The 22,728-nt window shown below is 40.3% G+C and overlaps 1 protein-coding gene across 1 annotated transcript in view; it reads left to right on the top strand.

The window, feature by feature from the left end:
* Positions 1 to 22,728, top strand: part of crybg1a (crystallin beta-gamma domain containing 1a) — a 48,952-nt gene that overhangs the window by 22,359 nt on the left and 3,865 nt on the right. The window contains exons 3-19 of the mRNA XM_059353562.1: positions 2,463 to 3,811; positions 5,049 to 6,160; positions 6,781 to 13,868; positions 14,492 to 14,530; positions 14,634 to 14,752; positions 15,063 to 15,240; positions 15,624 to 15,763; positions 16,176 to 16,302; positions 16,391 to 16,426; positions 18,507 to 18,667; positions 18,881 to 19,007; positions 19,689 to 19,834; positions 20,477 to 20,603; positions 20,746 to 20,775; positions 20,890 to 21,002; positions 21,869 to 22,001; positions 22,119 to 22,258. Of these exons, the coding sequence (XP_059209545.1) occupies positions 2,463 to 3,811; positions 5,049 to 6,160; positions 6,781 to 13,868; positions 14,492 to 14,530; positions 14,634 to 14,752; positions 15,063 to 15,240; positions 15,624 to 15,763; positions 16,176 to 16,302; positions 16,391 to 16,426; positions 18,507 to 18,667; positions 18,881 to 19,007; positions 19,689 to 19,834; positions 20,477 to 20,603; positions 20,746 to 20,775; positions 20,890 to 21,002; positions 21,869 to 22,001; positions 22,119 to 22,258 (11,165 nt within the window). The remainder of the gene's footprint in view (positions 1 to 2,462; positions 3,812 to 5,048; positions 6,161 to 6,780; positions 13,869 to 14,491; positions 14,531 to 14,633; positions 14,753 to 15,062; positions 15,241 to 15,623; positions 15,764 to 16,175; positions 16,303 to 16,390; positions 16,427 to 18,506; positions 18,668 to 18,880; positions 19,008 to 19,688; positions 19,835 to 20,476; positions 20,604 to 20,745; positions 20,776 to 20,889; positions 21,003 to 21,868; positions 22,002 to 22,118; positions 22,259 to 22,728) is intronic.

Genomic DNA, 22,728 nt, shown 5'->3' with positions numbered 1-22,728 from the left:
TGAACAGGAAAACCCGGCCACAGGCTGTCCATACCTGCTGTTTGCTCATTGAAATAATGTGAATGTTTGACAACCCCTGGAGAGTGTTTCGAAACAGGTTTTTATAATTGGAAACTTTCTGAAAGTACTGAAAGAACTCTCAGAGCAGTTAAGATAAATACAAATTTGTTACAAATATCCTTGTGGCACTTTGTCCCCTTTCACTGCACAGTTCCTATCTAAATAAAGCCTTTAATGAGCCTTAACTGATACAAGCAGAATTCTTCTTTTATAAAAAAAAAAAAAGACACAGTAGATAACAGATGTCCTATTGATTTACCCAGCATTAGAACAGAGAAAAGGGTGGAGTTTTCTCCAGCAGGCATGTCCACACCCTGTCAATATCGCTGGATTGTGAATTCTTTTTTTCCTTGTTTCCATGTGAACCATCTTTCACAATATCTTTTTCACACTGAAGCTGTGATGCAAATGGCCATGCCCTCAAGTCACTTGCTTTGTTGAGAGCTGGGACTTTTAACTGTAGACACACAAAAGTCATTGCAGCCAGAACTGCTTGTCTGCTTATACGAGAGGACTATTTCATTTTGAGGTGGACACCGGCTTTTATATTTAACTTTACGGGCGTTTTTGTGACGACCTAGTCCCAGAATCATTCTAAGGATCATTATGCCTTCATTCTCTATGAGATCTAATCATTTATGAGACACACAACACAAAAGGATTTTAACAGTTTAGTCTCCAGGAAGTCAAAATGGTATGTAACTTTTTACACCGTGGTCCTCGTGTTGATTTTTTGTGCACTGTGGTTCATGCTTCATGTCCTAACATGTGCTCTTTATACTCTTAACAGTACGGTTTCGCAAGATGTGTTTCACGTCAGCGCTGTTTTTTTTCCTTTGTATCAGGTATTCTTGTGCGTGATAGAAATCCTGTTAAAAGGTGTCATAACAGAACTAAAATGTGACTAACATTTAGAAGTCACTGCTGCAGTTTCCTGCTTTAATATTTAACATTAATATAGTCCTTATTGATCATCGGGCTCTTTTTGGACCGAAGCCTGTCATGTTCGACTTCATTGTTCCTACTGTTTATGTGCAGTTGCTGTGATAGCTTAAGTGACCCTTGAGCTGAGTATCCAAGAGGTTTTACATCTGTCTAGTTAGTCATTGTCATCCCACCCCACCCTGATTATTTTATTAGTGTATTGTTATTTGTACCAGGCTGTCTGCATTTAACCTGCTCAGCTTATACTTTTGAGCTTTTGTACAGGTTTTAATGGGCTCTGTAACATGCAACTTTTTAAGTAGTTATTATAAAATATATTTTTTAAACAACAACAACAAGAACTTAAAACAGCATTTGATGCCAAAATCAATCAATGCATCTCTTACCTGCTATTTATCACTCTAGACTTGAAATATCGGCTGTAAAGATGTCTGCCTTCTATCAATTATAATAAAACTATATGGCACTTCACAAGTGTTGTAAAAAGAGCTACATGTAACAGGAAACATTTGACTGTTTAATTTTGAGCTGAACTGTTCCTTTAAAGAGACGTCATTTACTGTGGTATTATTGTATAGTTATATACAATTACAGTTATATAGGTATAAACCTTACTACACAAACAATACTATGGACTAAATAAGAAACAGTATTTTTGATATATAAGCAAGAGTAAAGATGTAATTTTATGAACAAATACTAATAAAAGACACCAGGTTACAGAAAAAATATATATTTGTTTTTCACAATAAAAACATTTCTTCCACCTTTTTTCATGTACTTTACAACTTTAAAAACTTCAAACAGTAATGTAACTTGCTCCATCTGTAACAAACATTAAATAAAAGCAGAAATACATATATAGTGTTTTTATTCATAATGCATAACGTCTGTTTGTATTCAGCATCCAAAAGGTTTTCAAATATTATTTTATAATTCTGGAAATAGTTTTCTACAAAATGTCTTTAACATTGGTTGGACAAAACCAAAAATATGACTAAATAAGACATCATTTTTGTCCCAAACATTTTTTATTTATATTTTGCTATTAAGTTTATTTACATTTATTGAATCTGTGTGATCAAATAACGCAGCTGTAGATACTGAAGGCATCAGTTGTATTGTTCTATGTATTATTTCTATCCTCTTCTTTCCCTGTTCTAAAATTGTACATGCTTTTGATCTGATTTTTAACTTGAGTTAGGTCCTTATGTTTCCAAAGGTATAAATATTATGTGTGAGTGTGGTAGTCTGTGATTCCTCATGAGAAATGTATTGTGAATTATGTCAATTTTTTTAGCTCAGCTTAAAACTAGATATCTGTGGAAGAGTACACCTTTTCATTTTTCTTTTCTTTTTTTTGGCAAAGCCAGAGAGTAAAGGGTGTGCCAGCTGCTCTCTCTCTTCCTCAATATGTTAATAATGTTTCTGTCTGCTTCTTGTCTGTCCTCTTTCAGAGTTCGGAGGAGAAAAGGGGAGTGTTAGATCGCCTCCACAATTTCTTCAGCTCCAAGAGAAAGAAGAGCAGGCAGCATTCAGACGGGAGTACCCCAACATCCCCTTTGTCTCCACGTTCACCCCAGTCTCAACAGGAGGATGGGATAAAGACGCCGACTCCTTATCGTAAAGACAGTGAGCCTCATTATGGAGGGTCCAGGACAGGAGCGGAGCGTGATGACACCCTGAGCCAAAGCTCCAGTCCCAGCACCTCAAGCGTGATTTCAGAGCTCCCGTTTGCAGACAGTAACAGCAGTGGCCAAGGCAGTGTGAGGGAGGTGCATGTGTGCAGGGTCAGCACTGCCAGCGGTGAAAGGAATTCTGGGAATGTGACTCCCACCAATCTGGACCTTGCTAACACTGATCTGAGGGCTGCTTCGGGTTCGGCACAAAGTTTTACAGAGTCAGTGGTGGAGGAAGTAAGCAAGAGGCTGCAGGTCAGTTTGGATGAAAATATCCGAAGGAGTATGGAATATTCCAGTCAGGATAATGCAGATAATGAGAGCAGACTGTCATTGGAAATCCCCTTTTCTAAAGCAGCCGAGCCCCCAAAGTCACCTAACTTAACCTCTATAAGCTTAGGCTCCAATAAAACATCAGTGAAAGTTGGAGAAAAGGGACACAGCACGGTCCTGAGAGGAATAACTTTAGGATCCCAGTCTTCCACCTCACACATCATCACGAGTCAAAAGGAAGACTCCACTGGCGTATCGAGGGAAAACAAGAGGAGGGGTCAGGTATTCTCTTGGGACACTGTAGCCAATGAATTGAGCTCGTTACCTGAGAATGAACAAGTGCCCAGAGGTGATTCTCCTGTCCAACTCCACAAAGCCATATGGGTGGAAACACACCTGGGAGCAGAGGAGGAATGGGAGGGGGAGAAAGATATAATTAAACAAGGGGAAGAAGGCTTCAGAGCAGACTCCCCTCCTGTGCTGGCGATACCTGTCACAGTAATTCCTGAGGACGACTCAGTCTTTTCCCCCACAGAGACTTTGCCGTCTGGTGGCAGCTTTCCAGAAGCAGCCATCTCCTTGGCACCGGCTACGGGGGAGGTCCAAACAACCTCACCGCAGCCAGAGGAGCCTGACACTGGCACAGGCTCAAAACAAAGTTCACTTCGGGAGAAACGCAGATCGCGAGAAGTACGTGTGACGCGCAAGACTGTAAATCTACCTTCAAAACACAAGGTTTTTGCCCACAAAGTGTACGTTAGCCCGGAGCCAAGCTTGGATGGGAACGAACCTGCAGAAGAGGAGCTCAGCAGAGATTCAACAACAGAGACTTCAGACGCAACAGAAGTGAAACTGTGAGTATCTGTCTATTCAAATTATCTGTGGTTACTGTTTAATAGTCCCTTTGATCTTGGGGGGGAAACTGAAAGCAGGGCAGCTAAAGAGAGCTAAAGCCCGCACGCAACCTGAGCTCTGAGTTCTCAAGCTCCTTTGTACCAGAGGAGGACAATACAGGCTAAACCTGCACTAGGGCACTGAAATATTTATGTACAGTACATCTTGTCATACAAAAAACAGTAAAATTTGTCTATAAAGCACTACAGGTTACCCTTCAGATTCCTGAAAAGCATTCATCACTTATTTAAAAAATATACATATTCATAATAAAGTCTGGATTATTTTTTCTTTTTGACAAGTTTCTATTGAAATGAAGGTCACCTCTGCTGTGTTTACCTATGGTGTATATTCACTACCTGAATAAGTTAGTCATTATAAACTTGACGGGCAACTGGCGACTACTACTGCCTGAGTCCTTGTTTGACTTTAGGGTTACATGGTTACACTTGCCTATAGTAAAAAGCATGGCATACATACTGACACTGCTCTCACAAGAGATTTATAGTGGTGTGACTACAGTAACATTCTGTACATTTTTGAGTTTGAGACCCTAGGCCACAGATGATCAATGCCTCAAAAATACCTAAAGGTCTGGTTTGATTTATTTTTTCAGAATGACTACAGGGGATTCTGTTAGCTGAAGTTTCACAACACATGTTTTTTAACAGTGGTTTCCTCTTTTGCATTTGAGTTTAAACACAAAAAGCTTCATGATATAAAAATAAAATAAGTAATTTTGACATTTTCCCCACTCATTTAACTTGGGGCAAGACAGCATATTTTCCAGAGTGTCAAACTATTCCTTTAAGTTGTCTTACGTGCATGCAAAATGCGCACCTTTGCCAAGGTAATTCTTGAGCTGTGGGTGGCGTACCTCACAAAGGGGTGTGATATGTTCGAAGGAGCCTACAAGTGGCATAGGAAGGGGGAGCCCAATCTTAATGGCTTGATAACCACATGTTTTCAGATCAAGGCAGCCCACAAAAAAACTTGCTGAGCTGTTTTATTTTATTTATATAGTTTGTGGGTTGATTCAGATACCCAAATTTATATGCACAAGCACTGAAAACATGATTCTTTTTTTAATGTTATGTCCCCTTTTACGACTTTAACGATGCATTGTGTTTATCAAGGTTACTCTAAAATACATTTGTCTGCTCTCTTCTCTCCCTCTCCCTCTCTCTCTTCCTTCAGACTGCCAAGCACTGAAAACAACAATAATGTTGAACTCAAGGAAGCCGAACTTGAGCCCTATCCAACAACAGATGAGACCACACACTCTGACACAAATACTCCTGAACCCATAGTTAAAGAAAAAGCTGACTCTGAGGCCTCTGACTTTGACGACCCCTCTGCAACCTCAGACATGTACAGAGCAAAGTCACAGGCCGTGGGGTCTGGGGTAAGAGGCCAAGGGACCAACCAGGCTACACCCTCCAGACAAGGGGTTAAAGCAGCAGCAGAGAGCCGGCATGCCACAGCAAGTGGAGCAAAGACCCCATCCTCAGCAGCTGGCAACATGACCAAAAATGTGACAACAAAGGCTAAGGCCTCCACAGAGAGCGCAAAAGTGGGAACTTCCATTGATATGCCACCACAGAGGGAACATAGCAGTGATAAAACAGTTTCTATCTTACCAACAAAAGACCAAAGAGGTCCCTCAAGTCCAACAGGTTCAAAGTCAAAAATCCCCAAACGGTCAGCATCAGATGCTGAAGTGAAATCACCAGTGACACCAGATAAAACATCAGTGACTGATGCCGCCAGGTCAGTCATCACTTCCAAACTACAGAAACAACTCAGAACCAAAGAAGCTTTGAAATCTCCAGTCACTGCAACCAAAGCTGGCAGGAAACAAAGTTCTGAAGATGCCAAGGGAGGGAAAGCTCTACCAGAAGAAACAACACCCAGGACAGTAACTGAGCTCATAAAAGAAAAGTCAGATGAACACAGCGAGTCTGTTAACCTGGTAAATGGCGTGGAGAAAGACCTCAAAGAGAGAAGTACTAAAACAAGACAGACAACTGACAGGGAGAGCCTGGATGTCAAAAACCAAAGGCAGAACCGTCAGGAGAGTAGCGCCTTGGCATCCAGGAGTCGGTTGCCCATTACATCTCCGACAAGAAAGAAGAATGATGACATAACTGTAAAAAGTGGCACCAACTATCAGAAAAATACATCTGGTCAGACAGATTCAGACAGCTCCAAGACAGGCAAGAAGCAGAGTCAAGAGCAGCAACAAGCGACTCCTGGTGAGAGACCTGGCAGTGAGACACCACCCCCACTCTCTGAAAGTCCCAAGAAAGGTAAGACAATACCATCCCAACATGGTTTATGCAAGACAGGAAATCAGTCAGTTCTTGTACAGCTCCAGTTCACACTATCTTTATAACTAATCCTGGAGACACTCTTAACAGTGAATGAAAAATAAACCCTTTATACAGTTCACTTTGAGGTTAAAAATTATTTGTGATTTGAGGGGATTGTTCTGCATTTTGGGGAATAAGCTTATTTTTAGGAAGAGTAGCTGTCATAACAACATAACAAGATTTCCTAACAGCACATCTAAAGCTCACTAATTAACATTGATGTCTTGTTTGATAATTTTTCACAAAAACTGTGCCCGCCCAAGAAATAGTCCCACACATAAGCCCTTGTAAAACAACAATACGTTGTTTTCTAACTTAATGGAGTGATATATAACATGATAACTAAGCTAACCGTTTTCTAGCTTCAGCTTTTTATTTACCACACAGCATTTATAGAAGTGGCGACAATATTCTTGTCTAACTTTCAGTAAGAGAGCAAATAGGCATATTTCCCAAAATGACCTACACCTTACTTTAAGGTGATGACATTTTTGTCTTTCATTTTCTTATTGCTGTGTTGTGTTTAAACTGTGTGTGTGTTTGTCGGTTTCAAACAGGAAGCATGCTGTCAACCAAACTATCCAAACCCCCGTCTAAAAGAAGCATTAGCCATGAAGAGAGTGACACACCCACTGTGGGTGCGTCTCCACCTCCCACCAAACAAGAGAAAACTGTCTCATTAAAGCTCTCCAAACCGAGCGACATCAAACACAACAAAAGTCCAGTAAAGGATTCAGCTGATCCCTTATCAGCTGTAAGCAAGCTTCCTACCAGGAGTCAGAAAAGCTCTATCAAAGTCAAATCGAGAAAATATTCAGAAACTGAGAATTCTGCTAGCACAATCACATCTAAAAAGGGTGACTTGAGTCAGAACACACGCACAGAGGCAACTGTCAAATCACCTGAGAGTGGCATAGCAGATAAAGGGGAAGACAGTGCCAGTGGTTATAGATTTAAATTCAAGTCTCAGTCAACAGGGGAAAAAGATGATCAGTCCAGTACTAGTGAAAACAAGCTGAAAGGAAAAGAGACAATGGAATTGGAGGAGAGCAAAACCAGTCTTGCAACAGAGGAGATTTCAAAAATCCAGCCAGTGCAAAACAAGGATGCGATTATTAAAGAAGAGACTCAAGTAAAAGTTACCCCAGTTCAAGGCCCAGCAGCTGATGTATTGCCTAGCAGTGAGGTTGATAAGGCAATTCCATCTCAGTCACCACTTACTGATGTAAATAATGCTGAGACTAATTTCCAAGCACGACAGCACGACAGCAAACAAAATAGAAAAGTAGAGTCTCCACCAAAGACATCAGATGTTCAGAGTGACGCCGCCAAACAGGAAAAGGGAACCCCTTTTTCACCAAAGAGTTCTACAGAAGAAGAAAAAGAGAAAGAGATTTTTGAGACAACAACGCTAAGTAATATGAAACCAGATTTAATCCAGAAGAGAGGCCTTTCAGAGCCAAATTCTGCAGTGCTGGCTCAGGACACAATACCAGCTCATGAGAATGTAACTGATATGTCAGCAAAACCTGTTGTGGTTGACAGCACTCTCTGTGACATAATGAGCCACTCTGGTCAACAAGGTGTTGTGCCCACTAGTGTTTCTGTTAAGGTCTCTTCTAAGGAATACAACAATAGAAATATCCTTCCTGCTAAATTGACCTCAGAAGACCATGATGCTAAGCCAAAAGTACGTTTAACCACATCCAATGCTGTTGATGCTAGTACAGGGCAGCAAAAAGAGTTATTAAAGGACCAAACCACAAATAGCATAACTAAAAATGATAGATTGCTTGCTTTAAGCAGAGATTCAGTAAAAAATGTTGAAGTAGAGGAAGAAAGTAAAGAGGACGCTGGCAAGAAACCAACAGAGGATTTGGACATTCAAACAGAGGCTGTGACTGTTTGTGAAATGCCCAAGCATGTTGAAAATCAGCTGGACAAAGAGCCTCTTTTACTGGCAGGAGAATTTGAAAGACAGCAGAAAGACTCAAAACCAAATGAAAAGCTGAATGATACAGCAGTGGTAAGCACTGACTCAGAGAACAGTTGCATAAAGGAGCTCAAGGGCATAACTATCGAGAATGAAGCAGAGAACGACATTACAGAAGCACAGAAGCCGACAGACCTATCATTAGAGGAGAAATGTTTACAGCCTGACTCAGAGGGACCACAGACGGTAGTTAGGGATGCCCTGGAAGAGAAGAAGACAAGGGCGGAGAAAGCTAGAAGTTCACTCAATGAAAAGACAGCCAGAGTGCTTGATATAAAACAGCAATTTGGGAGCCATTTAAAAGAAAATGCAGAGTGTGGTGCTAAGGAAAAAGATCAGCAGATGAAGACATCCATTGAGAAAATTGAACAGGAATCTAAAGTACTTCAACCTAAGGATGAGAAGATCAGGGATAAGAAAGCAAATCAAGGGGACAAGAAGAGTCAAACTCCAGAACTAACAGCGGTAAGCACTAAAACTTCTACTGCTAAAGAAGATAGTGAAACAATGGACTTATCATTGGATAATTTACCATGTGAGATTTCAGATCAGAATGTTGACACTGAAGTTACAAGCCACAAGGAACAGAAGACTTTAGTTGCTAGAGACCAAGATGAGGATATTAAAAAAACAGAGGAAAATGCTGAGAAAGAAAAAGCCCCAGAGAAGACAACAGAAATCCTGGTTTTACAAATGGATACAACTCAAGAATCAAAAGCATTAAGTAGTGAAACCCAGAGTACTAAAGTAACTAAAGTAACTGAAATAGAGGAATCACCAATGAAGAGTTTGGTGAACGAGATTATTATTGTGAATGCTAACTCTGACGTTAGCACCCAAAAGGACCAGAAAGATGAAGCTGTGAAGATTAAGAAAGCAGAGAAAAACACTGATCAATCCACAGATTTAAACAGTGAAGTTTGCATACAACAAGAACAGAAGTCCATAATTGATCAACATGAGGATGTAACCAAACCAAATACAAGCAAACCAACAGAATCCAATCGTTCCAATAATGACCTGAAACAGCAAACAGAAACGGTAAAAACAGGAGCTCCAGAGAAGATTTCAGAAAGCAAAATTGAAGAACTAAAGGTTGTAAGCATTACAACTGAGGGTGCTGATGGAGCTGAAGCAAAGATCAAAACAAAGGATTCACCGATAAAGAGTTTGGTGAATGACACTGCAATTGTGAATTCTAACAGTGAAGTCAGCATCCAACAAGACCAGATAACCAGCCAAAATAAGGATATTACAAAACCAGAAATGGCAATAACAGAAGCTCCAGAGAAGATATCAGAAAGCCAACAAGTAAAGGCTGTAAGCACCAAAACTCAGAGTGAAGATCACAAGGAAAAGACTGAAACAAAGGATTCATTAGTTAAGAGTTTGGTGAACGAGACACCAATCAGAACAGAAGCTCCAGAGAAAATATCAGAGGGCCAACAAGTAAAGGCTGTAAGCATCAAAACTGCGAGTTCTGAGGGAATCAAGGAAAATATTCAAACAAAGGATTCGTCAGTCAAGAGTTTGGTGAAAGAGACACTAATAGGAACAGAAGTTCCAAAGAAGTTACCAGAAAGACAAATTCAAGAGCCAAATGTTATAGGCAACAAAACTAAGAGTGCTGATGGAGCTAAAGACAAGTTGTCAGAAAGCCAACAATTAAAGGCTCTAAGCACCAAAACTCAGAGCGAAGATAACAAGGGAAAGACTAAAGCAAAGGATTCGTCAGTTAAGAGTTTAGTAAAAGAGACAGCAGCTCCGAATGCTAACGATGACATCTGCAACCAACAGGATAAGAAGTTGGTTACTGTTGGAGACCCTGAGAGCATAACAACACCAGATACCACAAAATCAACAGAATCCAAACTTCAACATACTGATATAAAACGGCAACCAGAAACAGTTGCTACAGAGAAAATATTGGAAAGTCAAAAAGTAAAGGCTGTAAGCACCAAAACTATCAAGGAAAACACTGAAACAAAGGATTCGTCAGTCAAGACTTTGTTGAAAGAGACACCAATTGGATCAGAAGCTCCAAAGAAGATACCAGAAAGCCAAATTAATAAAACAAATATTGTAAGCACCAAAGCTCAGAGTGCTGATGGAGCGAAAGAGAAGACTGAAACAAAGGATCTATCAGTTAAGACTTTGTTGAAAGAGACAGCAACTCCAAAAGCTCACGATGAAATTTGCAACCAGCAGGATCAGAAGTTGGTAACTGTTGGAGATCAACCTGAGACCATAACGACACAGGATACCACAAAATTAACAGAATCCAAACTTCCAAATACTGATATAAAACAGCAACCAGAAACGGTAAGAACAGATGCTCCAGAGAAAATATCAGAAAGCCAACAAGTAAAGGCTGTTAGCACCAACACTGCAAGTTCTGAGGGTATCAAGGAAAAGACTGAAACAAAGGATTCATTAGTCAAGAGTTTGGTGAAAGAGACACCAATGGGAACAGAAGTTCCTGAGAAGATACCAGAAAGCCAAATTCAAAAGCCAAATGTTGTTAGCACCAAAGCTCAGAGTGCTGATGGAGCGAAAGAAAAAACTGAAACAAAGGATCCATCAGTTAAGAGTTTGTTGAAAGAGACAGCAACTCCAAAAGCTCACGATGACATTTGCAACCAACAGGATCAGAAGTTGGTAACTGTTGGAGATCAACATGAGACCATAACAACACCAGATACCACAGAATCAGCAGTATCCAAACTTCCAAATACTGATCTTAAACAGGAACCAGAAACGGTAAGAACAGATGCTACAGAGAAAATATCGGAAAGCCAACAAGTAAAGGTTGTAAGCACCAAAACTGTGAGTTCTGAGGGTATCAAGGAAAAGACTGAAACAAAGGATTCGTCAGTCAAGAGTTTGGTGAAAGACACACTAATGGGAACAGAAGCTCCAAAGAAGATACCAGAAAGCCAAATTCAAGGACCAAATGTTGTTAGCATCAAAACTCAGAGTGCTGATGGAGCTAAAAAGAAGACTGAAACAAAGGATCCATCAGTTAAGAGTTTGTTGAAAGAGACAGCAACTCCAAAAGCTTACGATGACACTTGCAACCAACAGGATCAGAAGTTGGTAACTGTTGGAGATAAACCTGAGACCATAACAACACCAGATACCACAGAATCAACAGAATCCAAACTTCTAAATACTGATCTTGAACAGGAACCAGAAATGGTAAGAACAGATGCTCCAGAGAAAATATCAGAAAGCAAACAACTAAAGGTTGTTAGCACCAAAACTGCAAGTTCTGAGGGTATCAAGGAAAAGACTGAAACAAAGGATTTATCCATTAAGAGTTTGGTGAAAGAGACACCTACTTCGAAAGCTTACGATGAAATTTGCAACCAACAGGATCAGAAGTTGGTAACTGTTAGAGATCAACCTGAGAACATAATGACACCGGATACCACAAAATCAGCAGAATCCAAACTTCCAAATACTGAAATAAAACGGCAATCAGAAACAGATGCCACAGAAAAAATATCGGAAAGCCAACAAGTAAAGGTTGTAAACACCAAAACTTCTGAGGTTATCAAGGAAAAGACTGAAATAAAGGATTCATTAGTCAAGAGTTTGGTGAAGGGAGAGACACCAATGGGAAAAGAAGCTCCTAAGAAGATACCAGAGAGCCAAATTCAAAAGCCAAATGTTGTAAGCACCAAAGCTCAGAGTGCTGATGGAGCTAAAGAGAAGACTGAAACAAAGGATAAGAGTTTGTTGAAAGAGACAGCAACTCCAAAAGCTAACGATGACACTTGCAACCAACAGGATCAGAAGTTGGTAACTGTTGGAGATCAACCTGAGACCATAACGACACAGGTTACCACAGAATCAGCAGAATCCAAACCAGAATCGGTAAGAACAGATGCTCCAGAAAAAATATCAGAAAGCCAACAACTAAAGGCTGTTAGCACCAACACTGCAAGTTCTGAGGGTATCAAGGAAAAGACTGAAACAAAGGATTTATCCATTAAGAGTTTGGTAAATGAGATACCAATGGGAACCGAAGTTCCAAAGAAGATACCAGAGAGCCAAATTCAAGGACCAAATGTTGTTAGCACCAAAACAAAGAGTGCTGATGGAGCGAAAAAGAATACTGAAACAAAGGGTTCTTCTGTTAAGAGTTTGGTGATTGACATTTTAATTGAGAATACTAACTCTGATGTTAACACCCAAAAGCACCAGAAGCCCTTAATAGTCAAAGATAAACATGTGAAGATTAAGAAACCAGAGAAAAATGCTGATCAATCCACAGACGCCCCAACTGCTAAACCAATTGATTTTACAACTGAAAAAGCAACTAGTATGACTGATAAGAAACCAAAGAAAAGAAAAGAAATTAAAGAGGATTCTGCTTGTAAAAATGATGGTGGAGAACAAAAAGACAAGCCCACTGTTGTTCCAGATCAAGTACTCAATAGTCCGAAGGATGACAACAGCACCAACGAAAAAACAAAAACGCACAGTGGTTTGAAACAGGACCTGCAGACTTTGAGAGAAGAGAAAACCATTAGTGCCAGTGATCCACAAAAGCCTACAAAGCAAACACTGAATGGCAATTTGTCCCTTTCTACCACGACGGAACCTCACACAACTAAAGCCGTTCGGCAAAAGAAGGACTCTCCATCTAGCTGGTTAAATGTGGAGCATCAAAAACAAAGGGAAAATAAAAGAAAGCTCAAAGCCTCAGTCAGTGAGGATGAATGTGAGCCTGAAGACTATGACGATTTTATCAGGAGCATTAGGGAAGGCAGCATCCCATTCTCACTACCTCCAAAGAGGCATATTCGTAAAAAGTCACCATCTCCACCTTTTGGCATGCCAGCCATCAAGGAGGACCATTCTGAGAAAACTTTTGACCCAGAGGGATTCAAGTTCGGTTTAAGGAAAAATGGCAAATCTTTTAGAGACCTTTCCCCAGCTATGGCAATCAAACAGAAAGCAGCTAATAGGGAAGGACGGACTCGGGCAAAAGACAACGCATCTATGGAAATCACGAATGAGGTGGAAGGAAAAGATGGAGTCAATGAGGGGACAAACATTGAAGCAGGAAAAGAAGAGGGGCAAAACAATGGAGAAGAGCCTGGGAAACTGACGTCACGACTTGGAAGGATGTCCATCCTTTCCAGCTTACTTAGCTCCCCTCGGTCCTCCAGGAAGGCCAAAGAGGAAGCTACCTCTGCCTCAAATAGCACACTTTCAAACCAACAACAGGGCCTGCTCTCACTTGGAAAGCAGGGAGTTGTTGATTCACCTCTGCCTGCCGTCGAAGCAGATAAGAAGGGTGTGAAAAGTATAGATCAAGGCTCGCTTGTGGGTGCAGTTAGTGAGTCAGCACTCAACCCCTCCTCTTCTTCACCTCCTCTTCCTATGCTGCCCTCGTTCTCTGAGATAAAACTGCCTGATCATTTAGAGAAATACCTCAAGAAGAACAAATCGGAACCTAAGGCCTCCAAGAGCTCTACAAAGATGACTAAAAGTAATCCTGAGGGTACTGTGATGGACCAGGCTTCGATGGCAGGAGAACCAAATGTGGATGTGAGCCTGAAGGGCCCAGCAGGACTGCCTCCAATCGGCAACAACAGCCGGCAAACTTCTCGAAATGGACGTACTACTTCTAAACCTAAGGTAGGAATGTCAATATTTTAAATGATTAACTTCTATACTAATTATTAATAACAGTGTTACAGAAATAACAGATAAGATTAGTTTTGACCTACTAGGCTTGTTACACATAGCATTGGTTACTAGTTTTTTTCCATAGTGGTATGTCTCAGTTTCACATCCTATTCTTTTGTTTTGCGGTGCTGTTGCAACTAAGTCGTGAATCATTTGCAAGTGAGGACAGGACAAAGAGAGAAGTCCTCTGTCTGGAATTTTACACAGAGAATAATTGGGCAAGATCAGCTCAGGCTCAACTGTCACGTCACAATATGTTTTGCATCAATATTCAAATAAAGCGGAACTATGCAAAAATGATGTTCGTGTTTGGACGAACACAGTGTTCCTATTATTGCACAACAGCTGTTCATTTCTCTCCCCTTTGACCCTGGGCATTACAAGACAAGTTTCTTTTTCTGGTCTTCGCCCTAAGTGATTCCCAACCCTGTGTACTTACCTAGGGGATATTTCTGCAGGTGTGAAGAGCTGATTCAGCTCTGAGGAGGCGAACAACAGTTCTACTAGAGGACTGAAGTCTCCTTTGAAGTCCAGGTTCAAGTTCATAATCAAAATATTCCATTTTCTTTCAGATACCTGCAGTAAGAGCGTTACACAAAAGGCCTGGAAAGGTATGATAAAATATCTACTTTCATTTTTTAATACTTATTTTTGTCAATTAAACATTGTTTGCTGCTACATATTTTAAATAAAAATGGTAATTTCTTCATCTAGATTATCATTCATGAACATGATCAGTTTGGAGGACAGCCGTTTGAACTGTACTGTGATGTAGAGGATGCCACCACAATGAAGCTGTCCCCTATCATCTCAGTCAGAGTAATCAGAGGATGGTAAGGGTCTTTGGAAGCATATTAAATCACTCATCGATCTTTTTTTTCTTTTTTTTTTCCTTTATATATATTATATTTACTAAATGTGCTGGTACTGTTGTGTAATCTATATGACTTTATAGGTAATATGTCTGCACTGGCCACGTTTCAGAACCATCCTACCAGATTCTTTGCACTTGTTTTTTTGTGTTTCTCTTCATCCTTTTAAGCACTAAGCTGTGCAATCCAACAGTTATCCAGTAACAGCCTAAATAGCTATCCAAGTTTCAGATTTGTGATAACATAATGATGCAATTCTCTCTTTCTATAGCTGGCTCCTCTATGAGAAACCTGGCTTCCAGGGTCGTATCATCGCCCTTGAGGAGGGTCCCACAGACCACATAGTGAATATGTGGGCAGACGAGGGAACTCCAATGACACAAGACCAGATGGGTCAGCCTGTACCAACAGCACCTATGGTCATAGGTTCTATTCGATTGGCAGTTAGGGTAAGTTAACCTGTTCATTTTTTCAGTATAGCATACTATTGTCATATCGTCAATGTTAATCTTTGTCCTGTTATGTTGTTTCCTGGAATTCGTAAATCAGACTCAGTATTACACCTTAATACTTATTTGGAATCCACCAAAAAGTAAATAAGTATTTGAAAATGTTTAGGACCTAAAAACTGCCATGGAATTATTGCTCGAATTTGTACTCCTCTCCAATTTTTTGGATTTAATCACAATTTTGCAAATTTGGTGGAGTTCTTAGATGTAACTTTTAACAAAGTTTGGCTTCTTTTGTAATATTTTTTTTTCCTGTTTTTGTATATATGTAATTAAAAACTTGAAATGATCACAAAATTGTATTTTTTGTGTGTGTTTTATAGGACTATAGCATACCTCGAATTGACCTGTTCACAGAGGTAGATGGACTGGGGAGGATGACGTCTTACTGTGACGACAGTGTAGAGATCAGCTCCTTTGGGATCCCACAGACCACTGGATCCATTAAAGTTCATTCTGGAGTGTAAGTTCAGCTGACAGCTAAAGTCTCTTCTGTGCCATTCATTTAACAGTAACAGGGACTGGGAATTGTTACATTATGGAAACATATTTCACTTTATTTTTTAGTGGCAATCCTGCTACTAAGTGGTTGTTTGAAATTCACAACAATGCAAGATTTCTGTGCCTGCTTGGGAAAGAGTCTGCATGCTGCATGGGTTTTCTGTATATGAAGAAATGCATTCTGCATGCTCAAGCTTGTCTTAGATCTTACTGCTGCTGATTATTGATGGTTAGCAACTGGCATAGAGAACAAGTACTGTGTAGTCCCATCATTGTGTAATAGGCTGAGACAGGTTTGCCTCTTCAAAGTACTCACTAAATGGTTTTTAATTTCCCTTTTTTTCCTCCTTTTCTTTTTCTCTGTGCGTCTTCAGCTGGCTGGTGTACACTGATCCAGGGTTTGGAGGTTTTGTTGGAGTGCTGGACGAGGGGGAGTATCCATGCCCCCAGACCTGGGGTTTTCCTGAGCCCTTCATCGGGTCTCTCAGACCCCTTCGAATGGTATAGTACAGGAACTACCTGATATATGTTTGCACTATGGTGTCATTTTGCCACTTGTCACTGACAAATGTCTGTCTCTTTATTACAGGGACCAATAAGAGTGGAGCATCCTCATGAATTCAAGGTCTGTTCTGCTTTGCATTACATTTGTTGCATGCAAGTGTCATCAAAAACTAATGTTAACTATCCCTTGAAGAATGTTGTTGAGAGGCAAAAGATGGTAGAGAAACTAAATTTTCTGGTGGTACTATGAATCACAAAAGTTTAACCTAGACATGTTGACTGATATGATTCATTAGGTTGATGGCTTGGCACAAATTCAAATGGGGTTTGGAAACATTGCAGCTTGTTCATGCATTCGTGTTGTTGAAACTCAAGAAACTTTAGATTAATTCTGAAAAATATTATTAATAACCATGGCCAGTACCATTATGTTTTCAGGTTTGCCAATCCATCTGTCTGTTTGTCCATCTGTCCCATCGTACTATGAAGGGTGAAATTCCATGTACTCCAGTACCTCAAACATCTCACTGGTACCTGCCAAAATCTCAGTGATCTGACCAACCTCTGACATTATACCTGAAACTTCCATAGACTGACAATGTTAACACAAGTGTCATGCACATGTGGTTTCCGTGAATGAACCGCTTTGGCTGCAGGTCTTCATTCCAACCAAGTAGGAGCACACCTGACTCGACTCATTCGATCACCTGAACTGTCTTCACACATTTGATTTGTGTGCTCCTGCTTGGTTGGAACAAAAACCTGCAGCCACACCGGACCTTTCATGGATCAGTTTGACACCCCTTTAGTTGTTCATTAGACGCCACAGTGCAATGCCTGCCTCTACATGTAACTAATTCTTTTTGTTTTTAGGGGTTAAATGTAGTGTCAGACGTTGCCCAAACCTGCTTCTACAAATAACTATGTTAACTAGGTTAGGTGGAGTGTGCATTAGGCAGGCAGTTAGAGGTTAATGGTCATTTTTTTGGGGCAAGCAGACAGAACTAAAGCTGCAACTTTTAGTCAAGTAACAGGATATTAATCAGCAAATATGCTGATAGTCGAGGAACTGTTTCAGTCAGTTTTTAAGCAAAAATGCCAAATTATCTCATCTCAAATGTGAGAATGTTGCTATTCTTTGTTGTGTATTAAATAACATTGAATATTTTTAGGCTTTGGACTTATTGGTTGAACAAAACGAACAAGTGAAGGACATCACGCCAACACTTGATAGGAGGTCTAGTTGTCAGGTTTTAGATTGCAGTCGACTGAATACCCGAGAACTACGATGGCAGTCACATAAAGAAAAAATGTGAAAGGCCCTCACTAGAGCCACTGCTTGGTTCTTCTGTTCTAGGCTACTGTAGAAACTGTTAAAACTGGCTATTTACTGAGGGATTCCTAAGTACTTGCATCTGTAGTTTATGGTTCACTAAATTACCCCAAAATATGTTGATCATTTTCATGGTTTAGAAATTGGTATCCCTTTAACCAAAATGTTCTGGGAACTATGGAACCAAAATAACTAGACTAGGAACTAAGTCCATTTTGTGCACTCCTCAGATAAATGAGTCACACACAAGGAAGAGTTTTCCTGATCTTTCTGTTTACTGCTGCGTGACTCTCATATTTTAGTTAGCTGTCATGAAGGAATTTTAAAAAAGGCAAGCCGAGATGAAAGAGTCTGAAAATTCCTGAGCACCTGACTCCACAGTCGACAATCTGCTTCAGATGGTCATTTATTTCTGCATTAGTATGTGAACACCATGAAACAAAATTAAAATTGGGTTTTGTTTGTTGACTCACTTTGTTCTCCCATCTGCCACTCCTCCTCCCCCCCCCCCCCCCCTCTCTCTCTCTCTCTCTCTCTCTCTCTCTCATTTCCTAGTTATTCAACAAAAGACATGTAACCCTGCCGGTATTAAAGCCTATACTTGTGTGACTAGGCTCCCAGTGCTTGTTTGTGAATGAAGCTGTATAAAAATTGTAGTTAAAATTCCTCAAAAGGTTCTTCTCCCAAGGGAAAGTTCCCATGAAACACGAGTTAAACTCCCTAGATACAGCCTAAATTGAAATCTAATATTGAGAGAAAGAAATGAGCCAAAAACATACACACAGAGGCACAAAGTCTACACACAGACTTCAAGGCCTGTGTTTGCCATCTAACCTCTTCAACTCCTTTCTCTTCTTCTCTTACCCAGGCTTTAGTGTTTGAGAAGCCCAACTTTGATGGAGAGTGCATCGAGGTCGACAGCGATACATACAGCTTGCAAGAAGACCTGGGAGAGGAGAAAACAGACAAACCAGACAAGAACAAGAAGACACTGTCCACAGTGGGATCCATAAAGATTCTTGGTGGTCTGTAAGTGTCTGCTTGAATGAAAAGATGGAGGGGAGTGAGTGACTGTCATTAGTGGTCAAAGATGATTTGCGATTGGAAGGCAGCCAGCCATTAAGATATGTTGATTTTAAAGATTAAAGGAAAAGATAATCCGCCACTATGTGTACTAAATAAGATGGCTCAAACAAACAAAATATACAGTTTTTATAATATTCCTTCGTTTTGTCCTTGTAGCTGGGTGGGCTATCAAGAGGAAGACTTCGAAGGCCAGCAGTACCTCCTGGAGGAGGGGGAGTATCCTCACTGCAGTGACTGGGGAGGATCTGAGGATGGGCTCCTGTCAATCCGACCTGTATGCTCAGTAAGTGTCACCCACAAAATCATTGACATGTTGAAATGGTTCTGCAAGAGTTCACTGATCATTTAAACTGTTGATTCCTAATGAACTGGAAACGGGAGAGTTTTGTTTTGTTCTAGACATTAGCAGTGTTTCCATCAGTTAATTTCTATGTGCAGTTTGAAGATTTGCATGAGAAAAGCTTGATTGAAAAATAAAAATTCTATTGAAAATGTGCATAAAAGTTTTTACGCTTGCTTGAGGTGTTTTTCTGTCTTTTTTGAAAAATAGTGAATGCGCTAAACAGGAGATGGAAATGCTTTTTTCCAAATAAGTTCTGACAAAGTGAACATTTAACTCACATGACAGATCAGCTGTCCCTGTATGAACTGTTGAAAGAACAATTATAAGTTATAAGTAATGATTTCTCTCTAATTTCTCTCTTCTTCTTCTCCTGTTTACTGAAGGATGACCTACAGCAATACATTACACTGCTATCTTCTAACCAAAGTACATTTATGCAGCTTTGTTTATTGGCTCTAATGGATGGGAACATCCTTAATTTGCATTTTCTTGAACGTGACATTTCAAAACTTTGCTTCAAAATTCGCTTGGACTAGAATGGAAACACAGCTCATTGAGGACTTGAAAGAGAACTGGCTTTTCAAAAACTTTCTAACAATTCCGCTGTATTGTCTTCCCCAGGATTTTCAGTCTCCTCACGTTAAACTGTTCAGTGAGCGGCACTTTGATAAACTGGGGCTCCATGTGGACTTGCTAGGACCCATCCCCAGCATGGAAGACATCGGCCATGGCAGCAAAACTCAGTCTATTGACGTCATGAGTGGAGTGTAAGTCAAACAAAAAAAACAAAAACAAACAATAACTCACGAAAGCAAATTTCATTAAAAAAGGTGGGAAACTTTTTGACTCTGTGTTGTCCACACCCTTATAGTGTTTGGGCGTGTGCTTCTCACCTCCTATACATGACTAATCGTTCTGTCACTGTACACACACGCACAAACAGCTCTAGTGATACGTAACATTTTGTGTCTTGAGGGCAATAATTTACCCTGTTCATATGAATAATAAGAAGTTTTTAGCAGCAAAACAGGAGGCTTCTATCCAAATACAGTTCATACTGCAGATTTTTTGAAAATAAAGAGAAGCACCTAATTGTTAAATACATTTTAAATCAGTTTTTTTAGTTAATAGATTTCTGTCAGTCTGCCAGATGCACGTTTGAGCTGAGTGAATCAGTGTATCCTTTATCAACATCTTTTACAACAGTCTACTGTTTGCTTTATATCTGCCTTGCCAGCCGAATCGTTTTACAACCTCTTAAAAGCATGGACTTCCTCTTTTGTTTATGATTGTAGCACAAAGTCCAAGTCAGTGATTTAATCAGAGAGCCAGTCAGATAATTTAAAGACAGCTTTACCGTTATCTGTCTCCGTGTCTTGTCTTTGAATGTTGTTTTGTGTCTCTGGCAGGTGGGTGGCGTTTGAGAATCCTGGATTCAGTGGTGAGCTCTACGTCCTGGAGAGAGGCCTGTATGTGAGCCCAGAGGACTGGGGAGCCCAGAACTTCAGGATCTCATCCATACAACCAGTCTTCCATGTAAGAATAAATGTGCATGATCAATTCTAAACATGACATGACTAATCAGTTTTTTCTGCCTCTTTGATGTTTTATATTAATGTTTAATCAACTCTGTTAGTACGAAGTTAATGTTAATACCTCCCTCTCATCTGTTGTATAGGACCCACTGATGGGAACACCCAAATTCAAGGTATCATCCCTCCATTCATGACTTTATATACAACAGAACAACCCATTATCCTTCAACCATCCTGGCTGTCTGTTCTGGCTTGGTGGCTAAGTTCTGTGTGTATGTGTGTGACAGATGCAGCTATATTCTGAGCCAGACTTCCAAGGTGAGATGGTGGTTCTGGAGGACAGCACAGCAGCTCTAGACGAGGACTTCATACCCAAGTCCTGTAAGGTCCTGGCTGGCAGGTAGGCATCACCAAACAGGCAGCAAACACTACCTGAAACTGTCATGGGATGCTGAAGCATGACTGCTGTTTTTATTTTTGCTCCAAACTTAAAAAGTTGCTTATACATCTCTTTAGTTGGAGAACTTTAATGGCCAACAAGCCCTTTTCAAAAACCAAGAGAATAAAGTCTGTTTAACTTGAGTGTATGGAGAAGTGGTTTTAAAAATGACACCGTACAGAGTTTACATTAGCTGGCGTATGCCTATTTGCTGTTACCACGTGTAGTTGTCCAGCAGATGAAAAAAATCAAGGTGGCGTTACTGAGAACAAAGCAGCGACTTGGATAATTAAAACATTATTTTCTTACATTTCTTAAGGATAAACAAGCACAACCACACTTTCCATTGCTAGGTTTTGTATAAATATGCACGTCATCGTGTTGCTGCCTATGTAGCAGGAGGGGATACCCTGATGCACATAAATTCATCACATACTGCTGCTTTGCATCATACAGACACGTTTGTGCAGGGTGTACAGCAGGTTGCCAAATGTTGCTCATTTCGGGCGTCCCAGTAGCTCACCGGTAGAGCGCATACCACTAAGGCTTAGTCCTTGCAACACAGGTTCGAATCCGACTCAGAGTCCTCTTCTCCCCCTTTCACTCCACCACATCAATAAAGCTGAAAAATGGCCTAAAAAATTACTTTGCTCCTTTGTTACCCGCTTCAGCATCTTATACAGACATTTAAATGTCGGCTTTTTTATGTTGGGTAGTTGTTGTGATTGACCGGAACTAAAAAAACACATATAACACATAATATTACAATAGTGTGTGTGTGTGTGTGTGTGTGTGTGTGTGTGTGTGTGTGTGTCTTTCTGTGTCAGATGGGTGGCGTATGAAGGAGCTGATTTCAAGAATAACATGTTTGTGTTGGAGGAGGGAGAATACCCGAACACAGAAGTCATGGGCCTTCTGTCCTCAGACTCTACCATTCGCTCCATACAGACTGCCGGACAAGTGAGTATCTGCTTTTATGAAAAGCAACATTTGGACCCTCTCTCTCTGCATTGTTCTTGATAGATCCCTCCTGGATGACACTAATAACAAATAAATCTCTCTGGTGTTTTGGTGCAGGAGTTCTCTCTGCCCTCCATCAGCTTGTTCAGTAAGATGGGCTTTAGAGGTCGCAGAGCGCTGTTGACCCATGGAGCTGTGAACTTGCTGCAGTCGGGCCTGGACACACACATACACTCTGTGGTGGTGGAGGGAGGAATGTAAGTCACTGTTTCGCTGTTATCTGTTTGTATCTTTAAAGGCACTGTGAGTAATCTAACTTAGTCTAAATCAGCAGAACAAATTGAAGTTAACAATGTTTTGATGTCATGTTAAAGTTGAAAACACTTTCATATCTATACATTCTACACATGCATAAAAATGTTGATTGTCAGTAATTTGAGTTACCCACAGCTTATGCCTTAAAGTTATGTTAATTAATAAAACTTGTGATGGGTGTCATTTTTTGTTATCTATCTAATTTAAATACATAAAAATGACTAGTTTTTACCTAATCTCCTCAACCTTTAACCACTGATGTTTTCAGGAAATGCAAAAGGTTCAGTGGAAAAACATTTAAAAGTTAATATTCCTGCAAAAGGCTTGACAGTCACACATGAAATTCCCTGAAATGGTGTTAGCTTCGAGCTGTGCATGCTCTCATTAAGAGCAGTAAACATGTCAAATATGT

The sequence above is a fragment of the Centropristis striata genome, chromosome 16 (genome assembly GCF_030273125.1).
Source record: "Centropristis striata isolate RG_2023a ecotype Rhode Island chromosome 16, C.striata_1.0, whole genome shotgun sequence".
NCBI lineage: Eukaryota > Metazoa > Chordata > Actinopteri > Perciformes > Serranidae > Centropristis > Centropristis striata.
Note: the sequence above shows the minus strand (reverse complement) of the source record. Positions and strands in the feature narration are given on the sequence as shown.